General features: G+C 39.8%; 1 protein-coding gene across 30 annotated transcripts in view; it reads left to right on the top strand.

Moving 5' to 3' along the window:
* Positions 1 to 561: 561 nt before the first annotated feature.
* The window catches only part of Nrcam (neuronal cell adhesion molecule), a 66,865-nt gene continuing 44,626 nt past the window's right edge, over positions 562 to 22,800 (top strand). For 10 of the 30 annotated variants that reach the window (XM_051145241.1, XM_051145303.1, XM_051145251.1 and 7 more), the window contains exons 1-10: positions 562 to 774; positions 2,964 to 2,981; positions 5,341 to 5,446; positions 7,329 to 7,525; positions 8,605 to 8,727; positions 12,090 to 12,260; positions 12,744 to 12,800; positions 14,480 to 14,591; positions 17,246 to 17,430; positions 18,867 to 18,998. In XM_051145241.1, coding sequence (XP_051001198.1) covers positions 669 to 774; positions 2,964 to 2,981; positions 5,341 to 5,446; positions 7,329 to 7,525; positions 8,605 to 8,727; positions 12,090 to 12,260; positions 12,744 to 12,800; positions 14,480 to 14,591; positions 17,246 to 17,430; positions 18,867 to 18,998 — 1,207 coding nt within the window. In that variant the 5' untranslated portion in view covers positions 562 to 668. The remainder of the gene's footprint in view (positions 775 to 2,963; positions 2,982 to 5,340; positions 5,447 to 7,328; positions 7,526 to 8,604; positions 8,728 to 12,089; positions 12,261 to 12,743; positions 12,801 to 14,479; positions 14,592 to 17,245; positions 17,431 to 18,866; positions 18,999 to 22,800) is intronic. The other 20 variants (XM_051145259.1, XM_051145321.1, XM_051145277.1 and 17 more) reach the window with 6 other exon arrangements.

A 22,800-nucleotide genomic window follows, 5' to 3' on the forward strand; every position in this document is an offset into this window, starting at 1 on the left:
AAAGTGACTCCCAGTATTTCACCAGAAAAAATAATTAGCACTGTTGAGGAGAGTGGCTGCAGAGGGGAGCCTGGAACCCAGAGCTCAGCTGGCTCTGAATCTGTAGTGTAGGTAAGATGACCTCACTTGTCAGTGTTCATCTGCTCCATCAATGTTTAGGGTTTGAGGAAACTTGTGGCGATGCTCGGAACTCTCCCAGTGAGCATCTTCAGAATGAAGAGGCCACTACCCTCTGAAGACCCAGGGTGCTCACTTCCCAACTGACTTCAAAACCAAGCTTTCCAAAAACATGGTTGCCTTCAGAGGTCCTGAACCCAAATATTTAAAATGGAAAAGTCATAATAAGAGGAAACAGGGCAGATTTTGCTTGACATCACCACAAATATTTCTGAACTGATTTTAGATTTATGAATAAATGATTAATCCCAGTCTCTGGGTTAAATATTTAAAACTCAGCTCCTTTTTAGAATTCATGTATAATAGAAGGCTGATTTTTCTGAGCTGCACATTTCGCTCTTCATTTCCATCTTTTAATACATTATAATTATTCTTCTTATCCCATCTTTTTTCAGTTCCCTGCATGTGAAATTATTTAAACGTCGCACACAAATCTCCTGTGAAAGAAGAAAAGGAAATTCCGTGTGTGGTTCTCAGCAGGAATAGAGCTGATGCCACTTAAAATAATGCTGAAAAAGAAGCAGTTATCTGCAGGGAGGGTGCCCCTGCTCCTCTTCCTGTGCAGGATGATTAGCGCTCTGGAGGTACCTCTTGATCGTGAGTATTAGCACTTTAAAGCTCTTAGGCCAGGAGGCCAAACCGCCCAGCATTTACCATCACCCTGAGCTGTGTTGATGAAGAAAGTGTCTGCGTGACACCGAAAAGCTAATCAAAATTAATTTGGCTTTTACCTTCAGCACCTGGTGTTTACAAAGGCACTGGAGAAAGGCCATGGGACTGTCTGGCCGGGCTGTTCTCTCTTTTATTATCTTTTTTGCCTCAGGTGTCTTTTGTTCACAGGGGTGGGAGTGGTCTGAGAAGGAACTGGTACAGGCTGCCCTAATCTTCCCAGTGGGCAAAGCTTGGTGGAAGGACCATGTGAACCACTTTACACGGATGGTGCAAACCCCCACTTATTGTCCTCATTGTGTCACCTCTTCCCTCATTGCTAAGGCATCTCTGAAAAACAAAACAAAACAAACAACAACAACAAAAAACTAGAGGAAAGTCTAGTCAACTCCAGATCCTTTGAATCTGCAAACCACCCATACTCCATACTTTGTTTATCCTGCTTCAGACAGACACACTCATTTTACTCTCTAATTTTGCATCCTAAACGTGATCAGGATGGAGGAGCAAGCGTGTCATCTACAAGCCTAGCAAATAGTGCTTTTTGGCTTAAACTATTTGATCAACACCAAAGGTGCAACATTTTGATGCTGAGACAAGACCTGCAAAGTCACTGAAATGAAATGGCAAACAGGGACTACTGCATTTCCCTCCCTTATTTCCCCCAAAGTAAAATTGACGTTACATTCTCCCTAGCCTGAGTGCTTTGTTTATAGAGATAAAGACAATACTGGTTTCCAGCTACATACGTTCCTGTAGCGGAAAACAGAATTTCAAATCTGAACAATGACTCTACTTCACAATTGATTTACACTTTATTCCCAATCTACATGACCTCTTTAGAGCCATTAGCTTCACAAGTAGAACATCAGTTTGGCATGCTTTCCAAGGTGCGAGGAAGATAGCTGTTTCCTGGGATCAGCCAATTGCTGCTGTGGAGGTTGCCACTGTCAGTGGGAAGAAGAGACGGGTTTCTTGCACACTCAGCACGCTTCCTGGGCCATGCTTCTCTCCAGTAAAGGGCCACAAAACACAGCATTTGCATTTTAAAAGTTTTTCACCCAACGATTTTAATTTAAAATATGTAGCTATATATTTAATTGAAATATGCAGTTGCTTGCTTGGAGCAGGAATATTTAAGTAAGCTTTTGCTCTGATAGATGCACTGGAAAGAGGGAAAATCAACGAGAGAGATGCTTTGTTCTCTCTTGTGTTAAATGTATTCCTCCTTAATCTGACTCCTCAATCTAACTATCAGGGGAAACAGGCACCTAGGGCTAACTTAATTATGGCAGCTAATGGAGAAGAGGCACAGCCATGATGAAAATAAAGTCACGGGTAGCTTAGGCTCTCCTGCATTAACCTTTGCAAATAGTAATGACAGGCAGCCCGGCAGAATGATTGAAATTGCGTGCAAACACATCTTTGTGCCACACACCCTTTCTTCAGCGCACACAATGATCCTGTCTATGTATAGGACCCAGCAATCTGGGTGACTGAGAAATCCGAAGCAGAAATATGCTAATAGCATAAAGCCATCTTGCAGAGTAACCATAGAAATGTGCAAATCTTACATCCGTGTTGGATTTGACGTGGAGCATTGTAACAATATCCCATTGTGAGGTAAGATTATCATGTGCATCTCCATGTCTAGGATAATAAGATCGGACACTACACAGAATGTGACAACTCAGAATAATTGTGGATTTTATCTACTTTTCAAACTGAGCAAGTTATCAATGCAGCACCATGTGTATAGGATGGAATTAGCCATTTCTACCCTGGAAGAGTCTTTCTCTCCCCCCCTCCCCCCCCATACCCCCCCTCTCCCGCCCTGTCCCTGCAGCATAGCCTTTGTTTTTCCGTATGCTGATGTGAGAAGCTTCTGCAGGGGCAGACTAAACCATGAGTACCACTTCACTTCACTTGTATTGTCATAATTTTAATTTTCACAATATGGGTTTTTTCCCCTAGGTCAAAATGAGTAGACAAAATGCTCCGTCTTCCCCCATCCCCCCTTTTTTTTTAATCCTTAGGACGATAACACTTTCACTACTAACATCTGATTTTCTTTAATCTTCTTGCCCACTCACCTGCTGATACTGATGGGGAAAAAGCAAAGCTTCTTGATGACTGTAAGTGTCTCTCTACAAACTACTAGGCGGTGTGACAGTGTGACCATGGCTTTGTTTCTTGAGTTAATAGTGTGAATCAAACAAACACCATCATCGTTTGTGATTAGTGCTTTTTAAGCATGTGACTTACTATAGCCAAACACCTCATTTGAATGCTAAGGCACAAATGTAATGTATAACCTGCATGAATTACAGAGACTCTGATATTACTTTTGCCAACCTGCTATTCTACTAACATCCAAGCTGTATTCCTATCTGATGTAACTCAATGAGAAAATTCAAACATATTTGGGGGAGAACAATTATTTTGTTTTAAACGCCATCAACTAGAACAGGCACAGTTCTTTTGGGTGTATACAGAAGCCTCATTCAACTCCCTCTTCTATGGCTTTAGCCTTCAGAACTGGGTGGGACAGTGTTCCTAGGTGTTTCAAGTAGAAAAGCCCTGCAAGTTAGAAGATTGTCTTGAAATACACAGAAGACAGACCTCTTCAGTCCCTTCGTTCCTGGGAGGCTTCCTTTAGCAAACATTTCTGCCTTTTCTGACTGCTGGGTAGCATTTATCATCCAGTGAAAAGATGGTCCATTTTCAGACATTTTCCTTTGATGTTGACTAAAACAGAAATCTTGGTAAGTCACTTACTGCTACAAGGCTTTTTGTTAATTGCCATAGGACCTAAGCATTATTCAAAAAGGTACCTCCAGATGGCAAACTCCTGGTACAGCTGCAGGCACAGGGAGGAAGACTTGGATTTGAAACCCCCAAATTTGCATGTCTGGCACTGTATTAGTCCACATCACCCACCCCCTACCACCCCCAAAACACTGGACTAAATCACTCCTAAGGATCCTTTCTATCAATGTCTCTGTTCACCATTTTGACAATGTAAAACCTCAAGAATTCCTTTTATCATCCCAAATGCTGTATGTGAAGTTTGAGCACTCCAAAATGAAGCTGGCCCTAATTAGAAGGCTTGAAGCACCACCAGTGTTGGCAAAGTGTGTTACTAATGCTTCTAGCCACACTTGGAGGACATGTCAACTTCTGACCCTCCTTTCCCTCTGAGGGCTTACAGGAGTTGAGGCTCAAGTCTCCCAACAAATAGAGTCATTAACCTTTAGACAAAGCTGCTGGCTAGCATTGGAAATTACTAAAGGTAAAGACAGGAGGGTCCAGAGTGTAGGGGAAAACAATTGAGAGCAGAGTCACTTCATTACACAGTCCCAAAGGTGCCCTAGCATGTTTGCACTGGGGATCAGGTAAGCCTCTGTCTGGGAAACTGCCCTATACATTGTAAGATATATAGAGACACGTTTGGCCTCTACATACTACAGGTAACAGTTCCACCCCAACCCAAAGTGTGGCCATGGGAAGGTATCTGGAAGTGCAAGGGCAAATTGTTCCTTGTTACAAACCATCAGTAGCTCCCCTTGAAGCTGTGCTTAGCACAGGCCAAGCAGAAGCTGGGCAACAATTAGTCTCCGCTTGGTGCCTTCCTGGTCAAACATTTGCCTCTCTGAATAACAAACAGGTTAAAATCTATAGTCTCTAAAGTGCCCTCCCATTCAAATAAGAATCCTAATCTAAGAGGAAAGAATCCTGATCTCACAGGAAAGGCCCTATGGCTGTTTTTGAGCAACTTGGAGCATGCTTAAGGTCTCTAGACTGATTTTCCTCAGATTAAATTGTTCTCAGTCAAAACAGTTATCTTTACAATTTCACACTGAAGGACCAGGTAGCATTTTGAAGAGCACACAGAAACATTGTCCTCTAGAAAAGAGAATTTCAATCTTATTACTCACCCAAAAAGTGGTGTTTTCTCTTCATCCCTAATCCAGCTACCTCCAGGGTCTGATTGGCCTGTCAAGGCACCAATTTAACAATCTTTTAAATATGAGTTTGTCAAAAGTATGTTTCCCCAAGATAGACTAATTTACACCACTAACATCGTAAAGAGCACTATGTCGGTGACTCTATCCTAAAAAAATTCAAATCTACCTCATTACATATTAACAGACATCATTTGAAATGAAAGAACCATGAATTTCTCATTGTTACATCAGAAAAACAATGTTTGGATAGTAGATTTGTGTTAGTAACTATTTTCCCAGGCTTCCTGGAAAAATGGACTTTGTAAGTGTGTGTGATGTTGCCAAAGGGAAGATGTATCCTGACTTCCCAACTTTACCTGAGTTTTAGTTGAAAACTTAAAGAGAATTTGCTGCTACAACCGATAACTACGAATAACTGTGACACATTTAATCTAAGACAAGTGATATTAATATAGAAAAAGTGGTTGCTTTCATGGTAATAAGTCATTTATTTCTTTACATTATTCTTTTCTTTTTTGCAATTAAGTGGTACAACCTCCAACCATCACTCAACAGTCACCAAAGGACTACATTATTGATCCTCGGGAGAACATTGTAATCCAGTGTGAGGCCAAAGGGAAACCTCCTCCAAGGTAAGCTTGCATCCTGTTGTTGAGAGTTTGTTTTTCCCCGAGACAGGGTTTCTCTGTGTGCCCTGGCTGTCCTGGACTTGCTTTATAGACCAGGCTGGCCTCGAACTCTCAGAGATCCACCTGCCTTTGCCTTCCGAGTGCTGGGATTAAAGGCGTGCACCACGCCAGCTCCTGTTTTGTTTTTTGCTTATCTAACCAACTCCCTGGCTCATTTCAGGAACTCAAAGGTGCTTAACGGGTCTGTTATATTTAAAAATACAGAGAGATGCCATGCAAACGATCTGATATGAAGAGATTTACTTGAGGGGAAGGAAAAGGGGGAGGAGTTAGGGCCTGAGTGGACCATGAAGGTAGAGAGAGACAGAGACAGAGAGACAGTGAGAGAGAGAGATGGGGAAGAAGCGAGTGGGTGCCCCAGACACTGGGCGGCAGAGAGAGAGAGCGTGCAGTGACATGTCTGGTCCTTTTTATCTGGTGCACAGCTGAAGCATGGCTGGCACACACCTGACAGTGGGAGGTGATGATCTCAGAGGTTGCTAAGCAACCCAGAGGCAGGCTGGCTGGGGCTGCCTATTCTAAGTAGGGACCTGGATATATAGTGCGGCTGGATGGCCCTCAGTTTCTCAAGTGATATGTTAAAACATAATAACTATTACATTATAACAATTAAATTTCATGTCTGTCAAATTGTATGTAGGCATAATAATTTATAAATAATCAAAGGATGAATGTTTTAGATATTTCATTTGCAAGTTTATATATTATAAGCTTTTTATTGAACTGGCACCCAAGAAAAACCTGCCTGGTTCTAGATACCTATATATTCCAACATTTCTATCAAAGCTTTACTCTAGAACAGTAACCTCACCAAATTGCTGAAAACCATCTTCAAACAGGCCTCAATGTGCCCTTGAGCTCCATTCTTAAATAATGCCTGCCATACTTGTATGGCAGGACTTCTCAGTAATTAGTGGTGATGAATTTTTGCTGTGAGAATGAAGCTGTCCTGTGCACTATGGGATGTTTTCCAGTGTCCTTGTCTTCTGTCCACAAGATGTGCGTAGCCTGCCGCTACCACTTCCTGCCCTATCTTTTGCAAGCACTACTGTAAGCATAAGCAGTAAAGAACGAAAGCCAAGTGGGAAGCCACAGGGAAGTTTGACATGTATGCCTCTGCAGCACCTCACTGGCACCAGGTGTGACTGATCAGGAAGTATTTAATCACATGAGCAATGGTGGCGTCATAGTAGGGCATCTTTTATATAACTAAACTGAGAAAAATGAATCTTGGTTTGACAATTTGGTATGTCTTCTAAAAGTTATATAATTATTTCTAGAACTTAAAAATTGTGAGGTATACCTTATGTAGAATTTACTACTTGTAAAAACCAAGATTTGAAACCCCTCAAAGTTTTAACTCTCCTCCCAGCCTCCGGTTTGTATTTTTGTAACTTGAAACAGACATGATCAGCTTCCCACTCAAAGATAATACAATACTTACGGGGGCCTTTCTTGTCACAGTTCAGTATAGACAGCTTAACTGTGTGGACAATGGGGTTTACAATAAAAATGTTAACAAGGGTAAGAGATTGGGCCTTGAAAACATTTTTCCCTTAGAGAAAAGCTGGCAGGCAATTTGTGTTAGATTTGCACTGATTTTAAAAAAGTATATGCCTCAAAATGTAGAAAAAGCGCTTTATTCTGAGTTGTGATTTGGCATAATCTTTTAAGCCTGGGGACCTTTCGCTAAATATTGAAATCTAACAATTATTCCTGGAACTCCATAAAACCTAGCATTTTAAAGGGGTGCATAATCCTATTCTTTTTTTAAAATCCATTCTTCTACACCTTTAATGAGCTTAATCTTTGATGTGTTGGACAGCTTTTCCTGGACTCGTAATGGAACTCATTTTGACATCGACAAAGACCCTCTGGTCACCATGAAGCATGGCTCAGGAACGCTCATCATCAACATCATGGCTGAAGGGAAAGCAGAGACCTACGAGGGAGTTTATCAGTGCACAGCAAGGAACGAACGTGGGGCTGCTATCTCTAATAACATTGTTGTCCGCCCATCTAGTAAGTGCGACCTGTCAGCCAATCATGACACTTTAAAGGACTGCTCCCAAACTTATCATCTGTCACATTATCCAAATATGACCACAAGAAAGCAAGAGCATCTCTTCCAATATTCTCACTTTGGCTAGCATGAAAGTCTTGTCTCTCCTCTATTTTCCACTTACTATCTAGCAAGCTCCTCAGCCCAGTGTTTGCCAATCCATTGTGTTCTTTAGCCAAGTCCTGAATGAAAGACTAAAGCTAAAAAAGGTGTTTATTCCCTAAATTGAATTAGCTATTTATTTCTAGTGTAGCGTATTATAAAATGAAAATATGTTCTTATGCTATGGGTCACAAACTACTATGTGACTTCTTTTAACATTTGTTTCAAATTTTCACTGGAATCCGATGGCCTTTTTTGAGGTTGTCGGTACTAAAATCCTCTCAATAGACAAATTGTATTTAAAAAACAGTGGCCATTTGTAGTTGTGGTTATTTTGAAGACATTTAAAATTACATATTTAAAATTATACATAAATAAATTAAAATAGATAATGAATCTTTTCACTCATAGAAATAACTTTGAGTCAGTATTTTTCTTTTGTTATATTATATAAAACCATCTTATTCTGAAATGCTATTTTATAACCTTTTGACATCAATATATTATATATTTTCATTTATCAGTCTTTTAGGTAAGCATGCATATATAGTACTGTATGAAATTCAAATGTATATATATATAGTTACTTACTTAACAAATCTGATGACACTTAATTTTTCCCATTCTTTTTGGGGGGGCTCGGTTGTATTAGAGATGATATCTTATTGATGTATCAGTGTAAATTATTAAACAATGGAGTAGTGGCTTGAGTCACACTCCCAGTGATAATAAAGGAAAATTTCCTCTCCTTCTCCCACTATAGTGTATTTTTAAAAACCTCTAATAGTTAATTTAAAAGTAATTCTCTCATTAACATATATAAATTCTAAATTACCAGTTTTCAAAATCTTTGGATGCCTTTCTTTGTTTTGTTGTCTTCTTTGTATTTTTATGTAAAGAAATAACTCAGAAGGTTTTTGGTTTTTTTGCTTAACAGGGTCGCCCTTGTGGACCAAAGAAAGACTTGAACCAATAATACTTCGAAATGGTCAGTCACTGGTACTTCCCTGTAGACCTCCAATTGGATTACCACCAGCCATAATATTTTGGATGGATAATTGTAAGTCTTAACACTAAGAGTTTTCTTCATTTATCTTGTAGTTACTTGTCATAACAATTTACCTCCTCTTATGAATCATAAAGTGCTTGTAGATGGTCCACAGATGCTCAGAGAAGTAGCGGCTTCTGGAACAAGTGCCATGTCACTTCATTAACCGTGTCATGCACTGCTATATATCAACAGCACCAGGAAACACTTGCATCACTGGGCTTGCCTTCTAGACAGCAGAGGAGAGCTGAGAAGGAAAAGGAGGCAGAAAATAGATGTATTTTGAAAATCTGTATCAGTCAACAGTAAATTTTATGGAAGAAAAGAAACCAGAGATGTAGGCCAAGTGCTAATGGGTTGGAGTAAGAGGGAAAAGCAGTGGCCTGCATATCTGTGTGGAAAGGGAGCACCGGTGTAAGCCCTAGGGACGTGTATCCACAGGGTTAAAAACAACAGAAAAAGCAGCCATATTGAAAGAACCAAGAGGAAGGAGGATGTGAGCAGTATCAGGGACTTAATAGAAAGACTTTTATTCCCTTTGAATGAAATACTAAAATCTTGGGGGAGTATATTTATCTGAAGTAAAGTAATTAGTGAAAAATAAAAAATAATTAGTAAAATTTCCACTCATGTGTAGAGAGTAGGGAGGGCAAAAGAAAAGTAGAGAGGGGCCAGGATGTAGCATAGCATGTAGCTCACTGGTAGGTCACTTGTCTAGAATCTGTGAGGCTGTAGGTTCAATCGTCAGCACCTGAAAAAGAGAAGGGGGCAGAAACCAATTAGGTATCCATTGTTGTGATCCTGGCCATGGTTAACGGTGACTTGAACGTGGGAGGCTGCAGTAGGGTATTCAGACTCTGGATGTATTCTAAGGGTACAGCCTCCATGGGGGTGGGTAGGGTGGGGTGAAAGAGGAAGGAAAATGAGGAGAGGGAGGGATGAGGGGAATGAATACAAAGTTTAGAGACTGAAAACTGATTTAAAAATAGGAGTATTCTCTCCTGAAACCTCAAAAGCAAGGAAGAAAAGTTATGAAGAAGAGAATAGAAGGGAGAGAGAGAGAGAGAGAGAGAGAGAGAGAGAGAGAGAGAGAGAGAGAGAGAGAGAGAGAGAGAGAGAGATTGATTGATTGTGTTCTGTGGACCACTTGGGGAACACAGGTTATAGAAATGGTGATGGCTGTGGAGTGCAGCTAAGAGATACCATTAGGCCTGGCAACAAGGATACCACTGTGACCTTGAAAGAGAATGGTAGGACTGCAAGTAAAAGATTTGCACAAGATACCCTACTCTCAGAGACCTGACTTCTTCCTCAATCACAGGCTGCAGAACTCCCTGGAGAGAAAATTGGACTCTAAATATTTAATGTTCATTATTGACTTATAAAACCTCTCCAGAAAGTGTCGCAAGAAGTGAAAAACAAATAAATGTGCAAATATACGCTTCCTTTATTAATGTGGCAGCTGTTATGAATTTTGAGGGATAAGCAACAAATCCAATATGAAGGAGTGATTTATAGCTTTGAGAAAAACATTCTTCAAATATCACCTTCAAAATTAGATGCACTAATTGTTCTTATTCAGAAATGATTTCTTGTCTGCTTAATAAAGAAATATGTCACATATAAACTCTCCAAATAATCGGAGTACATAACCAATCATTTCTGCATGATCCAGCTGGCAATACGTATGATTTCATACATTTTTTTTAATGGCAGTAAACCATCACCTTTCAAATGGGCTTGCATCTGAAATATGAGGAAAAACTGAATCCTTAAGCTGGGCCTGGTGGCACATGCCTGTAATTCTAGCACTCTGGGAGGTAGAGGTAAGGCAGACCTCTGAGTTTGAGCACATCTCGGTCTACAAAGCAAGTTCAGGACAGCCAAGACAACACAGAGAAACCCTGTCTCAAAAAGCAAACAAACAACAAAAGCTGAATCCTTGTAGCACTCTTGCTTTATTCCTCATAAAAAATATTCTCTCTATATATCTTTTCTTCAGTCGTAATACAAAGAAAGCCTAAGGGAAAACTCACACCCCACTATTAACGTTTTGTCGTCTTACACTTGAGATACCTGCATTCATTAGTCATTCAATCCAAGAGGAGAAACAAAAGACAGTAAATACACGTCTTTGGCGCCTCGGGTTCATTTAATAAATGTGTGTTTTTCTGAAACAGGGTCTCACTGTGTAGCCCAAGCTGATATATAGCTGAACTTGATATATAGCACAGACTTGCCTTGACTTGTAGTCCTGCCCCCTCAGCCTTCCAGATAGCTTGGATTTCAGGCATGCATCACCTTGCCTGGTTCTCAATGTATGTTCTTTTCTTCAACATTCCTGTCCAAGAGGATTAACGTCCTAACATCATAAAGTTATAAACCTCCTTGATGGGAACTTGAGTAGCACAATTAACCAGTGGTGTGCTTTCAACTCTGACTCCATGGGTTTTAACTACAATTTTGCGTTTTGTGAAACATTAGGTCAGGTACCCTCTGCAGGAAGAACACATATCCTTGACTCAGACTAAAGAAAACCCAGGTTGATGTTGCAAGGGTGTGCTACTTTTACAAGTCCCTCTCACTTGGGAGTTGAAGAAATTACACTTCAGCTTCTGGGAACAGAGTCAGGAGCTTCAGGGAGTTTTCTGATGGTCAAGTGTAACACCATACACAGATCAGTGGCTCCCCCCTCTGCATCCCTCAGCCATATGAGAAATGCCCTCTCTGTGCCTAAGGCTAGCTCCTTACCTGGTCCTGAAGGGACACAGTTATGTTGGAAACTGGTTTCCTGCACCTCATGAACACCTCATCTTGTGACACAGCCCATCTTTTACTCATTGTGTGTATACATAGTGGCCATCTCATTGTACTACAATGAGAGCTCCTGGAGAAAGGACACACTCTTTGTTTACTATTGAAACTATGGACCAGTGCTCAATCTTTGGGTGGGGCTCTTGTCCTTGTGTTCCTGCTGATAGCCCAATTTGTGATAACATGTAACTGGTACACTTTCTAAGGTGTATGCACTCTTAGACCAATTTAGATACTAGGAAATATGCAAACCTGTGTGCATATGCAAGCACTTTTATTTGTTTCTATTTTCGTAATAAAACATTTCACTTCATGGCTCTAGTCCCATTTATGCTTCAAGCTTCCAGAAATTAGGATTGAATGGGTCCCGTGGTGTATCAGTGTATCTCACATCTTAAAACAAAACAAACCACCACCACCACCAACAACAACCACAGCAACAAAATATTATATGTGTTTCTTTCAGGCGAAGTTCACAGAGGTAGTAGCTTGTTGTCCTGCTAATGTGGAGAATGATAACTATGATGGAATGATCTGAGTATCTGTCTGTCTTCCTCCAGCCTTTCAAAGACTTCCACAGAGTGAGCGGGTTTCCCAAGGCCTGAATGGAGACCTTTATTTCTCCAATGTCCTCCCAGAGGACACCCGTGAAGACTATATCTGCTATGCCAGATTTAATCACACTCAAACCATACAACAGAAACAACCTATTTCTTTGAAGGTGATTTCAGGTAAGAGCTCAGCCTCCTGGGTCTCCTTTAATGGTGTTTATATTATGTGAATCAAATTAGTAACAATTAAACACAGTTCTGACTCAGAGGTAAACCAATCCAACGATCAGGAAAATTCCTGCAAGGGATCACTAAGGCACTAGTATTAGAAAAAAGCATGCAAACCCTAAATATTGTATTTTACCTTTTTCACTGATTGCCATTCCTGTTTTTCTGGCAACCTCTTGACTCTGTGGTGTTCTGAGCATTGGTATATGCATTATGCCCCACGATGCCTTTTATTGGCATTCACCCTGTAGTTCAAGTTGTAGTTGGGGGTGGTGGAGTGAATTAATGAGTTAGCCAGTATGATGCCAAGCACTAGATTTACCTGGAAGGAGTAGCGCTTAGCGTGGCTGTATACATTTGCTTTTGTTGCCCAATGGCTTTTGAACCCTTCTCCCCTACTTTTGTGCCCTCTTCACGATATTCTGTTTATTTCAGTGGATGAATTGAATGACACTATAGCTGCTAATTTGAGTGACACTGAGTTTTATGGTGGTGAGTTACAGTGGTTGTAACTGATATTCTCTCCTTCATTGTAGACTTTAGTACACTAACTTCACCTCCATGGCTATTTAACCTTGTTTCTTTATGAAATTTCTAGTTACATGTTTAATATCACTGTATCAATGTGTGCTTCTTAAGAAATTTAGCTATAAACTTTCAAGCATGTCACTAAACCATTTCCATTATGTATGTATAATTAAACTTGTTATAAAATTTCGTGTAAACCATTTCGTATGCTTTAGAAAAAAAAATCTGTCATATGTGTTCAGAATTGTATTTTCCGTATTTTGTGCTGTCTGTAAGCTTTTTGCATGACCTACATATGAACTGACTGGTCAGATTACCCCCCTAGAATGTTGACTCATGAGAACCCTTAGTAACTAACATGAAGTATATTCCATATACTTTACATGACATTATTTGGTAGAAACCCAGTCACTGTCTTCTGTGGGAGTAAACTTTTAAAAGTACAACATTCAGCTTCATCATTTTAAAAAGAAACGAATTTGACTTCCTTAAGGAAAATGTGGCTGTGAAGCATAAAATCTATCACTAAAAATAATAAAATGAAAAAAAAAAAGGCTTTGGACATAAGGGCTTCCTAATTTCCCATAGATAGAGTTTCTGCTACATTAAATTTTACCTTTGAGAAATGAACATTGCAGATATAACACTGCAGAACATGGCAGGATATAACTCTCCCTTTTATTTAATATAGTCTCCCCAAATGTGGGCCTCAAGACCCTTCTCAGGGTGATTTTAGAGGATGAAGATCCCCATCAAGCTCTAAATTCATTAAGAAAACAGTGAAAAGCTACAGTGTCTTATGACATTTCCACTTGAAAATTTCCCAAGGCTTTCAATAGACAAGGCCACAGTTTTTAACAGGCTATCAAAGAAGGTGTTTTGTGTAAATATTTCTAAGGTCTTTGATTTAGACCTTCTTTATTTTATCATAGAACAAAATGATTTCCATGTGTTTAGCTTTGCAAGTCTTCCTTTTCTTTTCCCCCCAAAGCTAGGGGAGAAACCCAGGATCTTACCCATGTGAAGCAAACACTCTGCCTAGGAACCACGCCTTCAGCTGTTCTACTTTTAATCTTCATTCATATCATATAATTTGACAGGCCTTTGTTAGTAATTCTCTAGCTTTGTTTTATTTATTTATTTATTTTTACAAATCTTGCAGTGTAAGAATTTTGAGATATAAGTCAGTGGAATTGGCTATAAAATTATTTCCAGAATAAATAAAAACATTTTATCCATAATGATTTGCTGCTGGAAAAAAAAATCTAACAACTTTCAAAAGTCACACTTTTTGCTTTGACCTGAGCACTAGTCTTAAGGAATGTGCAGGTTGATGAGCTGACTTTTCTGTGTTGACATTGTGAAAATTTACCAGCCCACAGAAACTTGATTAAAAACCTAACCCAATTAAAGACATATACAAAAGGAGTCCTTGTCACTGTTTTGCTCATGCAATCAAAATTGTTTCTTTTCCTGGCACACTGAGTAAGTGTAAGGGGCAAGTGTGTATGCATAACTTAACAAATTTCAAAATAAGCATTGACTGGATTTGGGAGTAGAATTTTAGGCAGCTTTTGACAGCGACTGTGTTCCTAGAAACACATGTTTATAACTTTAATGTATATTGATTTTCTTGTTTGCAGCTAAATCTAGTAAAGAGAGGCCACCAACATTTCTAACTCCAGAGGGCAGTGAAAGCCTCAAGGAGGAATTAAGAGGAAACACACTTTCACTGGAGTGCATTGCAGAAGGCCTGTGAGTAAACACATTCTGTCCCAATGCTTACTTTTTATCAATATATACAAGATTGATAGGCATTTCTATCCCAGAAAGAGCCATTGTTTTATGTTTCTAATTTGACCAAAATTAAAAAGTGAAAAAATACTTTCTGAGTAAACTTTGAATTCCATGTTATTGCTAAAATATTTTGATGTAACAGTGTTTATATTATGGTACATTATCTGTAATCATCTTATGATTTCTGCTTTCTAATAACAACCCCAGAATTTGGTGGCTTTAAAAAACCCAGTTACTTACCCTTAATCATATGTCTAGAGCTCCTGGGCTGGGGGGAGGGGCAGGGATCTGAAGGTGGAATAACTGGGGGTTCATGACTCTCAAGGCCTGCCACACGGAGCACCTGACATGTTGGCAATGTCACTCTCTCTTATGGTCTGTCATCAAAAGCTCCCAGTGCATCTCAGAGCACCAGAACCGTGTCATTGTCCCGTCTGTTCCTTCCTGTGGGCAGACTGTAAAGCCATGGTGCTCATCTGTGCATATCTCAGAGCCCGTGTGCCTTTGGCAGGCATTTCAGGGAGTCCTTGGACAGATACAAGAGTGACTGTGAAGTTAGGTCCACATGACAGGCAGGTTTCTAGATCGTCCTTCCGTCAGGCCTGCCATGAGTGCCTTTACGTGATCTTACATGATACTGCAGCCGTGAGCGGGATCCCAAGAGCACACTTCCTTCATGTTTTCAGATTTGTGTTGTCTCTGACCTGGACATCCATGATCATATATACTCTTTCCTTAATCAGGAATAATTACTTCAGGATGAGCATGGAGGCCTCTGCTGGCCAACTCCAGAAATCACACTCAACATGACTGTGCTTCAGCTTAAAAACCAAACTCTAAAAGATACGACATCCCCCCAACACTCCCCCCAATCAATCTTTCCTAACAGAATTTTTTCAACTTCCAATTTTTATCACTTTTATAGTCAAACACCAACATGAGATTTAATAAGTTTCATATCTTAACACATTTCATGTTTTCAGAATAGGAACATCGAATTAAAAAAATGTGGTTGTAGTTTGGAAATGAAAAAGAACTTTTAAAATGTTGAAATCTCATGAAACCATGAGTGGGACTCTACTTTTGCAAAGCAGGGACCTTTAGGCTCAGCATTAAAACATTCATAAATCTCTAAGAGTCGGAGTCTTTCATTACAACTGATGGATTTGCTCAGTTAAAGCATAACACTGTGTGTCTGTCCCCACCCCTCTCTCTACTCATCTGAAACATGAGTCAGTTTAAATATAAGGAAACATCATATGTTGTCAGACTCCATACATGACAAGTACTTCAAAACTGATCTCACATCTTCTGCGGCTTTGCATGTTCATGGCATGTTTTAATTTTAGAAACCACTTCATCAAGCTTATATGCTATACTTTTGCTCATCCAAACCAAAAAGCCTGTCATTAAATCCCTCCTGCAGCTCTGATAACAAATATAGTGATGTCCTGAGGATCTGGATCAGCCTTTCTTCTTTGCTATCTTCCCACCCCTGCCATAGCATATATATATATATATACATGTATAAGTGTTTATGTGTAATATACATGTACACATACATAAAATACATGTGTACACATATACATATGTGTATATATAATATATTTATGACTAAGTGCATATGTAATATATACATATATGTATGTGTATGATATGCTTATGCGCATATAATATACACACATAAAATATATGCATATACATGCATGTGCATACATATACATACGTATACTATATATGTTTAGGTTGAACAATTTTTAAATTATACCCACGTAAAGCTTCTAAAGATGTTATACAAGCCAACCATTCTCGTTAAGACAACTGGCGATGCCATAGCACAAAGAGGTCAGGGAACCAAGGTCAGAGAAGAATGTAAGGGAAGATCTGAGCCTCTGTAAAAAAGTCTAACTCCATGCATTATTCTGGCTTTCATTATTAAGCAATTTGTTTGGATTTTCCTGATTTAAATAAATAAAATTGAGTGAGAACTGGAATAACATCAATCTGATCTATTCTTATCAATTAGCAGAATGGTATTTTAAATTTTTACCAATAGTAAGGTGAAGAAAATAAGTCTAATCATTGTTTAGTTCATATCATCAGTGTGTCATAAAACAGTAAGCTTTATCATTTTGATTTGCATAAGTTTATAAAAGTCCAGAGGCACTGATGAACATGTGAGTTCATTCACTATATATCTTTAAGTCCAGCTGATGGGGAATTATATTCCAATATGATTAATTTAATAATAATTCCCTTTATTGATGTAGCAAATCTCTACATCTCTAGAGGATCCTCACTGAACAGAACTTTGAAGAAACTGTTAGATCCCTTCATTAAAGCAATCCATGCTTGCAGTACGGCATCACTGAAGCCAAACTTTAGAGTATGCCAAAAATTAGTATAGTTCTAATTATTTGAAAATGGAAATTGTTTAAGTACAGGTTTTGAGCATTATTTATACAAACGTGATGTTAACTAAAAGGTCTGTATGTTTGTCATTATCATTCTGTAAAGAATTGATTACAAATATCCATGAAAATTCATTTTGCCAAACAGTCACAGACGAGCTCCTCTTCCTTTGTGACATCATTACTTATTTATCCTTCCAGACCTACTCCAGTCATTTACTGGATCAAAGAAGATGGAACGCTTCCCATTAACCGGACGTTTTATCGGAACTTTAAGAAAACCTTGCAGATCACTCATGTTTCAGAAGCAGACTCTGGAAATTATCAGTGCATAGCAAAAAACACCTTAGGAGCCATCCATCATACCATTTCTGTCACAGTTAAAGGTATACCTCCATCTCAAATGCACTCCCCTTGATCTTGTGGAGGCTCTGAACTGTTAGTTTCATATACCTTTGATCATGTTCTTCAGTAATGAGAAGTTTAAATTTATATCTACGTTCATAGTGTCATGAATCTTTTCTCATTTCTATTGTAATTGCATTCAGGTCAGATTAAAAAGCCACTCATTCAAATCTCCCTCACAGAACTACAATTAATAAATGCAGAAGGAATGGTATAAATACAAAAGTCATCATGATAGTCTGACAGTGATAACTGCTACAGGGAAGATCCAGGGAGGAATTCTAAACTTGGTGGGTGGAAACACTTTAGGGAGAAGAAGATTTGCATAGCTTCAAAGTGTTCTCTCCACTAAAAAAACAAACAAAAAACAAAAACAAAACAAAACTAGTGGCTGGGACAAATTTTAGTGTATGTCCACTAATAATACTCCTTCCTGGAAAAGATGGAGGTCATGTCCTCATTGAGAGTGGGCTATACTAGTGACCAGCTGCCAATGAACAGGCCACAGAGCACAGTAATATAGTAATTTTGCAGTAGGAATAACTGGCAGATACCGCTTTAATCAAGTGATGAAGCTGAACATCACAAATAATAAGTCATTGTAGTCTTGTGTCTTCCTTGGAGTGGGGTGATAATAAAAGATCACTGTGGTACCATCACTGTGGTAGTCATATGCAACCCCAAACCTTGAGTTAATTGTGAGAAAACATCAGGAAGGCTCACCACTGAGGGCATTCTATCAAAGCTGAGTGATGTTTTTCAAATGTGTCAAAATCATGAAAGAAAAGGAGAGACGAAGAAACTCCTTGGCTAGTAGATTCAACGAGTGATATGGAGTGGTATGCAGAACCCGACAATGGTCATTTTCTGTCTTGGATATAGCCACACTCCAGCTGTATAAAATTTGGATAGAGAGGGATCTGAGTGGAGGTATAGGATACTATATTCTGTGTGTGCAACTTTTCAAAAGTGAAAAGTTTTAAAATTGGTACTCTGTTTTATAATTACATAGCTCAGGAAGAATAAGCAGGCTAGCAAAATGAGACTTGATAATCTATGATCATTTAGTGGGGGAGGAAGTCCCCCTTGGTCACAGACATAGGACGGGGAATAGGGTGAAAGTGGGAGGGAGGGAGGAATGGGAGGATACAAGGGATGGGATAACAATTGAGATGTAATCTGAATAAATTAAATAAATAAAAAAAGAAAAAAAATTACATATCTCAGAGTTCAAATGCATGTGAAGTCTAAAACATTATTTAAAGTAATTCTTATGATGTTTTCATTCTAAAAAGCAATACTAGCAAGTCTTTTTACAAAAACTTTATAATCAATTGTAACTATCCATTGTATTCTTTTGCTACAATACTTTTTTTGTGTCACATTTTTAAAATCTGTTTTTCTTCTCTCAACAAAGCTGCTCCATACTGGATTGTGGCACCCAAAAACCTTGTGCTATCCCCAGGAGAGAATGGAACCCTCATCTGCAGAGCTAATGGTAACCCCAAACCCAGAATTGGCTGGCTAACAAATGGGGTCCCAATAGAAAGTAAGTGTCTTTCATTGTCTCTAACTGAAGGCTATTTTCAAAATACACCTGTCTCTCAGCAATAATGCATGGTAATGAAATAATTTCTGTTTAGGATAGAAGCTGAATTGAAATTTGACAAGGGTACCAAATCACCTTTCAAGTTTTGTATCACCTTTGGTTATGTATTTAGGCTTTAAAGAGTTCATTGAAATAAAGTTTAAGAAGAACTTGTGATTTAAAAAGTAATTCTTGTATTAAATGGAACTTAAGATATTCTCTCTCTCTCTCTCTCTCTCTCTCTCTCTCTCTCTCTCTCTCTCTCTGAGAATGACAAGGTCAGAAATCACTAACAGTTCAAATTAGCTTTCTTTGGAAACATCAGAGTTCATAGAGCCTGACAGGATGACTAGGGCTAAGTCAGTGGATGACAAGAGTCAGAAACATCTGTCTGACTTGAGTTTTCAGTCCTGGGAAAGCCCAGTGTTCCCCAGGTTTTCCTGTCTTCAGAGGTCAATGTTCCATTGGATACCTCCTGAAGGACATGGTCTTTATTTATTCACTCACTGAATAGTGTGAGGTCTTCCTTCAGAGATCCTTAATGAAGGCATTAAGACATTGGTTATCTTTGTAACCATCTACCCCTGTTCTGTGAGTCCACTCCTGGGTCATTTTCATTAGCTGTCTTCCCAGACTACCACTATGCTGGCCACAGTGGCTCAGTGGCCAGGGGCTTTTTGTGAATCCTCCAAATTATAGGAAAGTCTCATTTTATAAAACCTTGTTACAGGAGTTGGGTGTATTAGAAGGGAATTACAGCAAAGGAAAAAAAAAAAAAGGAATTCAAATCACACTTCACTACTTCTGAACTCCTAAGCCAGGGCAATGCAGAAAGGAGCAGCCAGCTGCCTTCTTCCCTTACCTCCTCACCTTGACATAGTGGAAGACCTTTAACACTTCTCACTTTTTGGAATTCAGAATTCCTCATAGATAAAGAAGTGGGGTGGATGTAAACAGACAATATTGATTTGGGCTCACCTCACAGTCATTATCCTGATCAGATGTAAAGGTACTCTTTGCTTAATAAAGACACTTTTATACTTAGAGAACAATCTGGCTGGTGATAGTCACCAACTGGAAACCATATATCGCTTCCCTTTCCACAGAAGAAGAGGTCTTTTACCTGAGTCCTCCTCTAAGTCCATGCCAGAGCTGAGGATGGCCAAGAGATTGACTGTTGAAAGAAGACCTGTTCCTAATCACCAGGCACAACAGCCACATTAGTCTAAGTAATTGCACCCTGCGCCGAGAGTGTCTTCTGGAGTATTTACTGAGAGTTTGCTTGTGTCACAACGCACAGTAGTTATCAAATACCTGGACAGAAACAGCTTGTGTTTACTGCAAAAGGAAATATGCTCTTGGAAGAAAACTGAGTCTAATAAGGCCAGTAATTGGTACTGATATTTATGCTCCAATTTAATTATTATCAGAGCAGGAAAATGCCACAAATCTTACCCCATGGTCATATATCAAGGAGCTACTGTCACTCTCAGGGGATTGTCTGTGACAACTTAGAGAAAGAGTGAAAGAAAATCCAGAACTAAAAAACATTGGTATGATTTTATTAGGAATGCATATATATAATATATAATGCATTTATATATAATATATAATGCATATGAACAATATATAATGCATATATATATATATATATCCATATTGAATACTCAGCACTTTCCACCAAAGAGCTTGTGTTTTTCCAGCCTGGAGATTCTTTGTGATTTATGGAAGGTTAAGTGCGCTCCTGAGATTTAGACTCAGCAAAAACAGACAAGGGGGAGGGAACATCCATCTAAGCACTCAGCATGGAAACTGGGAGAGCCAGGGGCTGTGGAAGAGATAAACTCTTGGGCTTGGCAGTCAGCATACCGTGCTAAGCAGGGAAAATTGAGCCCTGTGTGAGAAATTAAGGAATGAGATTGATCGTTCCTCCTAATCTGTTTAGGCTCCTTCCAAATTGGCTGACTCACTCTGCTTCTGCTGCCATAACAAAGTGCCAGGGGCTGGGTAGTTTATAAGCAACAGAAAATTATTGCTCCCTGTACTGGAGGCTGGAAAATTCAAGTCAAAGGCACCTACATATTGGCTTCTGGGGCTCTGTGTATGTACAGGGATGCAGGGACGCAGGGACACTGTCCTTAGAGTCTTTGTAAAAAGGGCACTGACAGTATTTATGAGAGGAGAGCCCTCATGACGTCATCACCTGCCAAAAGCCTTGGCCTTTGGCTTAAGACCATCTTGGGGCTTGGGCTTCAACATATGAACTTGTGGGGTCTACAGACCTTTGGAGGACAGCAACAGCATAGCTGTATCTGGGGAACCTGGATCTCTATTAGTAGTCATACTGAGAGCTTTGAATATGCTTTCACACATACTCCTCTTTATGGTGAAAGTTAGAGGATGGGATGTTTGGAGAGGGCAAATGGCTCAGGGAGAAAGGGTAAACTCTTCCACTGTAACCCCAAACCGTCCACTTAGGTCCCAAACACAAAGAGTTAGGACAGAATCCCTCAGCGAAGATTCTAAATCAGCTCATTTTTTTTCCATCCCCCAAAGTATGTGCCCTTGGAAAAGAAGCAAGGAAGCCAAGCAGATATGATAGGACTTGCACAGCTTTTTTAGATCCAGGGTGCCCCACCTCAGATGTGTGCAGCTCAGAGCAGCCTTTCTGGTGGGCATTCAATAAGGGGAACAAGCGGGACAGCGTGGTGAGTCGCTGCTCTAGGGAGCTGCAGGCATCTGCTGTCTCTCTCACAGAGATGTGATGCTGCTTTGAGTGTCCAAGCTGGAAGTGCAAAGTCTGTTATATGGATATCTCATAACTGAGGACGATGGGCTGTCAGGAACCCTGCATGGCTCCTTAGCTGTGCTCCACCTCTGGCCCTCAGCAGCTGGTATCTAGGAAGCTTCTGATGAGTGTTTTCTTTGAATGGAAACCAAGTCATAAACAGCTATGTACAAAGAGATATGTTCCAATGTATACTGGCTTCCACTAATTCCCAATAAAGAGTTAGGTAAGGAAACAACGCATGAAAACAAAGCATAAACTTCACTAGAGGCTTGAAGAAGTATGTAGCTTTCTCCTTTCCACGTGGTAGTTGACCGTGAACTTGAACATGACTGCCTTTGGGACTTGAGGTCTGTTCTAGAGGCAGGCTGGATGCTTGCCTCTAATCTGTAGTTTTTTGAGTCCTGCATCCAGCAGTACCAGGCCATGGCAGCTAACAGAGATGCAAAGGTAGGAAAAGCAAACTGTGCAGTATAATGGTATTGAGTGAGCTCTAAGGATTACTTTCAGCAGAGCCCAACATGGGCTCTAGAAGTTGGCCTGTGACCCAAGCTGGCTAGTTGGCACCACCTTCCACCCAAAAGACTTCAGAAACTGTAGATGGACCAACTGCTGAGGTGAAGGGTTGGAGAACAGATGTGCTTCTGCAGTAGTGCCATTCAGGAAATCAGCCGTCATCCCTGCCAGGGGCCTCAGATCTGTCTCCTGTGTCAATCAACAGAGACACAGCCAGCGACCCACACGACCCAGCCTCCCTCTCCTGATTTGTGGGCAGTCATCCAAGGACTCTGACTGCTTCTTCAGCATCAAACTACAAAATTAGGACTATCAGAGTGAGGTGGTGGTAAGACCAGGTTCTGCTTGCAAAGTGTGGTGTTGATTCTGAGCTTGTCTTCAGACATGGAACCTACTGTTTTACAGAATTTTTAGGATTAACTCCAAAGCACCACGTGCTTATCTCACTGACTGCTAAAG

Source organism: Acomys russatus, chromosome 1 (assembly GCF_903995435.1).
Source record: "Acomys russatus chromosome 1, mAcoRus1.1, whole genome shotgun sequence".
Classification (NCBI taxonomy): Eukaryota; Metazoa; Chordata; class Mammalia; order Rodentia; family Muridae; genus Acomys; species Acomys russatus.